The sequence below is a fragment of the Eimeria necatrix genome, genomic scaffold (genome assembly GCF_000499385.1).
Source record: "Eimeria necatrix Houghton genomic scaffold, Enh_scaff619, whole genome shotgun sequence".
Lineage (NCBI taxonomy): Eukaryota > Apicomplexa > Conoidasida > Eucoccidiorida > Eimeriidae > Eimeria > Eimeria necatrix.
The window spans coordinates 1-7,500 of record NW_013651706.1 but is presented as its reverse complement, the minus strand read 5'-3'; the positions used below and the strand labels follow the sequence as shown (position 1 = coordinate 7,500).

General features: G+C 46.7%; 2 protein-coding genes across 2 annotated transcripts; one reads left to right on the top strand and one right to left on the bottom strand.

The window, feature by feature from the left end:
- Nucleotides 1-4,740: 4,740 nt before the first annotated feature.
- Nucleotides 4,741-6,132, top strand: ENH_00066810 (hypothetical protein, conserved; the record flags this gene model as incomplete). Its single annotated transcript, XM_013577354.1, has 1 exon — nucleotides 4,741-6,132. One exon carries the CDS (start codon nucleotides 4,741-4,743, stop codon nucleotides 6,130-6,132), a length of 1,392 nt encoding a protein of 463 aa, XP_013432808.1.
- A 1,019-nt stretch (nucleotides 6,133-7,151) lies between these two features.
- Nucleotides 7,152-7,500, bottom strand: ENH_00066800 (hypothetical protein; the record flags this gene model as incomplete). Its single annotated transcript, XM_013577353.1, has 1 exon — nucleotides 7,152-7,500. A coding segment is annotated over one exon (349 nt), but the record flags the coding sequence as incomplete, so codon positions are not given.

Here is a 7,500-nt window from a genome sequence, read left to right as displayed (position 1 = left end):
CAGCAGCAGCAGCAGCAAAACAAGTTATCAACTGCCTCGCCCCGTCCCAACTAAAGAATCCTTCTAACAAATCTCACGCAGCCGCAAGGCCCTTTGTACTGCTACAGCCAAAGCATGCACAGCAGCAGCAGCAGCAGCAGCAGCAGCAGCAGCAGCAGCAGCAGCAGCAGCAGCAGCCCGTGTGCTGCTGCTGCTGCTGCGGCGACAGCAAACTACATTTCCGAGCGACTAGCCTCTGGCTTTTCGCCCCGCAGCGTAAATAATTAAAATTTTAATTCTTTTTAATTTAATTTAATTCATTTCAATTTAATTTTATTTCATTTGCTGCTGCACTCGCCCTCGTGCTGCTGCTGCAGCAACCGCTCACCGCAGCAGTTCTTAGAGTGAATTTCGAAGCACATTTCTTTTTAAAATAAATTTAATTATTTAAAATAATAATAAATAGACTTTTATTGTAAAATTGAACAATCTGCAGCAGCTGCTGCAGTGTCAGTACGCTCCGCTGCTGCTGCTGCTGCTGCTGCAGCACGCAGCAGCAAGACAAGCAGCATTTCATTTTTAATTAAATCCTCTCAGAGCCAAAACAACTTCAAGCAAAAGCAGCATAGCTCAAAACTAACAGCGCTGCTGCTGCTGCTGCTGCTGCTGCTGCTGCTGCTGCTGCTGCTGCTGAAACTGCCGCTGCTGCTGCTGCTGCTGCTGAAAGTGCCGCTGCTGCTGCTGCAGCAGCGATTGCTGCAGTAGCGATTTTGCTGCTGCTGCTGCTGCTGCAGCAGCAGCAGCAAAATTTGAGTTTGTCTGCAGATCTATTGCGTGCCTGGGCCTTAACAACGCTAGAAGAGTTTTTTTTGTCTTTCTATTTTCTTTTTTTAAATTCTTTTTGCCTCTTTTTGTTTTCTCTTTTTTTATTTTTTAAATATCTTTTTAAATGTCTTTTATCTCAATTTTGAATCTTTTTTTATTTCCATTTTTGCTCCCTCCTTGCCTTCCCGCCTTCTGCCCTCTTTTTATTTCTTTTTAATTTCTTTTTAATTTCTTTTTAATTTCTTTTTAATTATTTTTTAATTACTTTTTAATATTCTTTTCATTTCTTTTTCATTTCTTTTTTGCATTTTTAATTTTTCTTTATATCTTTTTTCTCTTTTCATGTTTTTTGTTTTCCCCATTGCCCGCTTCTTCTTCCCTCTTGTATTTCTTTTATCTTTTTTATTATTTCTTTTTCTTTTTATTATTTCTTTTTCTGTTTGTTTTCTTTTGTTATTTTTCTTTAAAAGGGATAAAATAAACTTCTTTTAATTTGAATAAAGTTCCTCGCCAGAACTTCGAAGAAATTGTTTTATTTCTATTTTTATTTCACTTCAGATCCGAAGAACTGGTGGCTTCCCCTTTGTCTTTTTTTTCTACTTTTGCATTACTGAATTAAATTAAATCACTTTTGCATTACTGAATTAAATTAAATTACTTTTGTATTACTGGATTAAAATAAATTAATTCTTATTAATTAAAGTTAAATTAAAGTGCATTAATTACTTTACATTCAACTATATTCCTGAATTAAATTAAATTAATTCTTATTAATTATATAAAGTTAAATTAAAGTGCATTAATTACTTCAGATTTAACTAATTTGCATCAACTCAATTAAATCCAATTAATTGGCATTTTTAATTCAGTGGGAATCGAACCCGCCACTATTCAAAATGAAGTACAAAAAAAATTCAAGAGTTTCATTTCGCAAGTTGAATGAAATGAATCCTTCAAATTTTAAAAAGAACTCTCAAATACTTTTTTTATTTATTTAATTTTAATTCAAAATCTAATTCATAAAATCATTTTATTTGAATTCTTTGAAAAGTTTGAACTTCAAGTTCGGCGAACTTGCAAAAGCTGCAAAGTTTTTCTGCAAAGCTGAGGCAGATTTAAAATTAAAAAAAAACAATTTTATTTTTTTTTAATTTTAAATTCGAAAATAAACCTTTTTAATCAGCAACAAAACACTTCTTCCTCTTTTGCAGCACTCGGGGGCTCTTTAAAGGCATTTTAAAGGCTCTTGAGCTGCTAAATGGGCTTTTAATTCCCAAAAAGGTCTTTAAAAGGATTATTTTAATTTTATTTGAGATAATTTAAAGCAATTTAAGACAATTCAAGACTATTTAAATGATTCAAGATAACCCAGAGGGCTGCTGCTGCTGCTGCTGCTGCTGCTGGCTGGGCAGGTCCTTTTGCTGCTGCTGCGCTGCTGCTGCGCTGCAGCAGCTCAGCAGCAAACAGCAAATCGAAATGCGGCGCTTTCTTCTCTAGCAAGTCATACTAAGCCCTGGGGGCCCCTGGCCTTTGAAAGGGCCCCTTAGCAGCAATTCTGGGGGCCCCCTTTCCCTCAAAAGTCAAGAAAAAACCCTTAAGGAGGCCCCTGAAAGAAACAGCCTCAACAAGAGAGCCAACGGGGGCCCCCGGGGCCCCAAAGAGGGGCCCCTGGGGCCCCAAAGAGGGGCCCCCGGGGCCCCAAAGAGGGGCCCCTTGGGGCCCCAAAGAGGGGCCCCTGGGGCCCCAAAGAGGGGCCCCTGGGGGCTCAAAGCGGGCCAAATATATGTTGAGCAACTCTTTTGTAACTTCTAACAAGTTCAAAGTTTATGTCTTTTAGCTCTTTCTTCCACTCAAGGGAAAAGAAAAGTAATATATCTTTAAAAAATGTCTTTATTTATTTTTGCAAACTGCACTTCTCCAAGTTTTCACTGAAATCCCAAAGCAGCTAAAATGGCACTTTTCCCCTCAGCAAAGTTGGCCGCGGGGCGCTCGTGGGTAAAAAGCTAAAAAGTCCTGGGGGCTGTTTTGATTCTAATCCTTTTAATTTGTTTGATAAATATATATATTATTGTGTATACTTAATAATATATATATAATAAAAGATAAAATGAAACATTTAAAACTATTTAAATTGAAATTGTCCCGAAGTTAATAGCGAATTCCCTCGGCGAGATATTCATGCAAGAAAGTCCTTTTGAATTTTTCCAACTCGCAATTCGACTACAAACTGTCAGTTTTTTCATTTTTTTCTTTTTCAAATTTCAATTTATAAATAAAAATACTTTTGTTTCTTTTCTGTCGAATGTGGCTGTCAGAAAAATGCAATTTAGATGATGAACAGCCAAGCTGGCTTCCTGAAGGCACTTGTGCAAGTGCAGGAGTCTAAAGACAGAAAACTTGCATTATTTACAGAAAGAAGAAATCTTTTTTAAAACCTTTTTGCAAATATAATTATCTTTTAAAGAGCAAAAAGGGGAAGAGGCAAAGATTCAAGTTTGCAAAAGATAGAAGCGCGCGGATTCGAAGGGCTGGCTGAAAAGGAATTGTTCTGAAAAGAAGGAAGTTGATTAGAATTTAGTGAAAGAAATCAGAATCAGATAATATTTGTTGTTTTCAAAAGATAAAAAAGAAATGCTTTTAATCTTTTTATCTTTTTCTGTTGAAGCTGTTTTTTTTTCAGCAGCTGAAGCGCGAAAGTCACTGATGTGGCATGTTGAAGGCACACTACTGAAGATCAGGGGCTGCAGTGCAGCAAATAAAACTAAAAAAGAGGAATTAAAATTAAATTTTGAATATAAAGAATGAAATGAAGAAGATTAAGAGGAATAAACTGCAGAAACGAAGTGGGAAATGAGGAAACGACACAGCAGTTTTGGCTGCTCGGGCTCTTGAAAAACGGCCCTGAACTTTTCAAGGTTTAAATTTAAAAAGAAAGAAATGAAATATTATTTAAATTATTAAATGAAATATTATTTAAATGTTATTTCACCCACTCAAGAGTGGTGGGGCTCTGCGGTGCATTCATTCAACAAGAATAATTTGCGCGCTTCTACTTCATAAGCCTTCCCGCAGCGGGCATTTAGGACTTATGAAAAGGTATTAAAAATCTTTTTGAGTAAATAAATATTTTAAAGGATCTTTTTTAGCGAATAGAGATGTCAAAGAGCTCAGGATGAACAGACGCACAGCAAAAATTCATGTTTGGAAGCAGCATCGAGAGCACGACTTCACGAAAACGGTGCGAACACTGCAAAACTAGATAGCGCCGTTCGCATTGAATTAATTTTTTCTTTTTAAATTAATTTTACTTTTCATTTTTGCAGACATTTCAATTTCAGAGCAGCTTCCACTCTCACTGGATCGCTGGGTGCTGGTCAGTTCGTGGGTTGCGAGCATGCGTGCAGTGATCTGATCAGGAACTTTGCAGCCTCTGTGCGAAGCCCTAAAGTTGCTGGTTGTATAAATAAGTTAAAATGCATTTCTAAACAAAGAAAGAATCTAAATAAAGCATTTCATGGAAAAAAGATGAACCTGTCGGCTGCGGTGCAGACAACAACCCGGTTCAGGGTTGCTCGCATCACCACTGCGCCACTGTGCGATCACGGGAACCCCAAGAGCTACCAGGAGCGTCAAATTGCAGATATTTGCAATTGTTTGATCCGTTTATAATTGTTGAAGACTTTTGCAGTCAATTTAGCGCAAATAAGGGGGCGAATTCCCCGGCAGAGCATGCAGCAGGCTGGTTGCGCACAGTCGGGCGGCGCTGCTACTACAGCAGCTGTGCAGACTGCGGCGTGATCTGCGGGTGGTTTCGCCGCCAGATTGCGAAACTTTTGTTGAAAGAAAAGAAAAAAGAGTTTACTTCAATATTTTGCGAACAGAGCTGCTCAAAGTGGCAGCACTTGGTGCGAATTCGAGTTCACAGCTCGTGGCAGCATGGAGCCTGCGCAGGCCGGGTCTTCGCCTATTCTGGCCTCCTCCGGCGACTCCCCCCGCAGCAGAGACTCCCGCAAAGAAAAAACTGTCTTAGAATTGGCAGATCATGGCTTATTTTTGCCGGTTTCCCCTCGAGAGCTCCAGGCGTCGCTGGGTTCCCCGCTGCTGGCGCTGGAGCGCACAGCCACCCCCCCCGAGTTCTCCAGAACTTCCTCCAGTGGACCACTGGTCACCCCCCCGGCCTGTCCACTGCTGGGCCCCGAGGACCACCGCCGTGTCCGCTTTCGGGACTGCGACGAGGAGTGGCTGCTGACGGACGAGCTCTCAGTGGCCAGCACTTCGCTGCGGGCCACAGAAGAGGCTGCTCTGGGGGACGCAGCAGCAGCAAAGCTCGACGACGCCTCCCCTGCTGCTGCTGCTGCAGCAGCAGCAGCAGCAGCAGCAGCGGCAGCAGCAGCGGCGCAGCCGCGCGGCTGCAGGTCTCCCCTCGCCGCAGCGTGCAGTGTACGTACACCTGGGACCGCAACGCCGGGCCCCGCAGCAGCCCGCTGCAGCAGCCCCGGCAGTCCTTTTGCTGCTGCATCTCTGGCAGCTGCGCATTCATTTCTTTACCAGCAGCAGCTCAGCAGCAGCTCAGTGGACCTTGCTGCTGCCCACTGGCTTCCCGCTGCGCGCTGCAGCAGCAGCAGCAGCAGCAGCAGCTCTCGCTGCGGCAGCAGCAGCAGCTCTCGCTGCGCGTCCCTGAACTACCCAGCCCGCGCCGAGTCGCGCTCGCCTCCACAACCACCCCAACCAGCAGCAGCAGCAGCAGCAGCAGCAGCAGCAGCAGCAGCAGCAGCAGCAGCAGCAGCGGGGCCCCGCGGCCGCCGCCACACAGCCCCCGGGGCCCTGCGAACTGCCCTCATTCGCTCCGCCGACGGCAGCGTCCACCGCCGGCCCCTCCACAGGCCTCCTTTGAGTACAACTCAGCCCCCGAAGTCTTGTGTGCGGCTGCAGCAGGAGGGGGGTTTAGCTGGCAGCAGCAGCAGCAGCAGCAGCAGCAGCAGCAGCAGCAGCAGCAGCAGCAGCGGCAGCGGCGGGGGCTGCGGGGGCGCTGCAGCGCGCGGCAGCGCGGAGGCCGCCGCGCCCTGGGCCGCTTCCTGGGGGCCCCCCGGGGCCCCAGTGGGCCCTCCCCCCCCGCCGCTCTCTGTCGGGCCCGGGGCCCCGGTTCTCCCGGTTTCTAGACCCTGTGGCTGCTGCTGCTGGGGCCCCTGCTGCTGCTGCTGCTGCTGCACCTCTGGGGGCCCCTGGGGGCCCCTGGGGGGGCCCCCACAGGCCTTACCAGCCACAGCTTTGCCAGCCCGCTGCCCTGGTAGATATTGCTTGTTGGGACTTCGAGTGAAATGCAATTAAGAGCTCACTAACGCTAGACTTGCTGCTGCTGCTGCTGCTGCTGCTGCTGCTGCTGCTCTGATTGCTGCTGCTGCTGCTGCTGCTGCTGCTCTGATTGCTGCTCTTGCTGCTGCACTTTGTGTTCTTGCTGCGGCCGAGAGGACCAGTGGACCACTGTGGGGTCTCTGCTGCTTCGAAAGAAGTTGCGAAAAGAAAAGAATTAAAATTCAAGTTGGGAGTTGATGAGTTTCCTATTTGTTTGCGAAACTCTTGATGAAGAGTGCATGCGCATGCACTTGGAAACAGATAAATGACAAATCAAACTCTTGAATGAACTAGAAATCAAAAGGCCAGGCTTTTGATCTTTTGCAAATGGACTCCGCCGAACAAATAAAATAAAGGGATTTAAATCAACTGCAGCAGCAACAAACTATTCACAAATGCACAGAAACCCGCCAAGACACTTCTCCCGCCGCAAAACTAGAACTGCATGCATGCAAGTCTGCGCATGCATGCATGCATGCATGCATGCATGCATGCATGCTGCAAAACGCTTTCGCGTTCGAGTGTACGTACACCTGGGCTCTAGGGCTTTCACAACTGCACAAATACATAAAAACACTTCCGCAAATGCGTAAATGTGCATGTGGGTCTATAAGAGGCAATAAGAGGCAAGCGCACTTCGTTTGCATGCAGTGGACTTGCAAGAAAAGCCTGCACACGCGGTGTATGTACACCCTGTCCGCATGGAAAGCCCGCAGAAAGGCAACTGCGCTGTCATAAATAGAAAAGTACGCAAAAGGCATTTGTAGACTGCCGAGTGGGCGAGTGGCACAAAGACCAAGTTCACTTCCAAGTGCACGGCAGCTCTTCTCCAGATGCATGCATGCATGCAGACCTGCATGCATGCAGACTTACATGCATGCAGATTTGCATGCATGCAGACTTGCATGCATGCAGACTTACATGCATGCAGCCCTGCATGCATGCAGGGCTGCATGCATGCAGCCCTGCATGCACGCGAACTTGCATGCACCTCGTCACTGCTCGGCCGTTCTTTTCCCCGCAGCCGCGGCTGCCTCTGCCCCCCCCCCCTCCGCCTCGGACTCCGTCTCAGCGGCGCTCGCGGGGGGCCCCTGGGCGTGGCGTTTGGCCCAGTCTTCAGCGAGTTTGCACTCGCTGGCAAATTGCTGCCGCTGGCTCTCGAGGCAGTACTGCAGCCGCTCGACTAACAGCCGCAAGTGGCTGTGCGGGCCTTTGCGGGCCCCCTCGCGCACACACACTGGCACCAACAAGTCCAGCAGGCCTTCCCCCAGCACGCCGCCGCTGCTGCTGCTGCTGCTGCTGCTGCTGCTGCGGATGCTGCTGCCGTTCGTGCTGCTGCTGCTG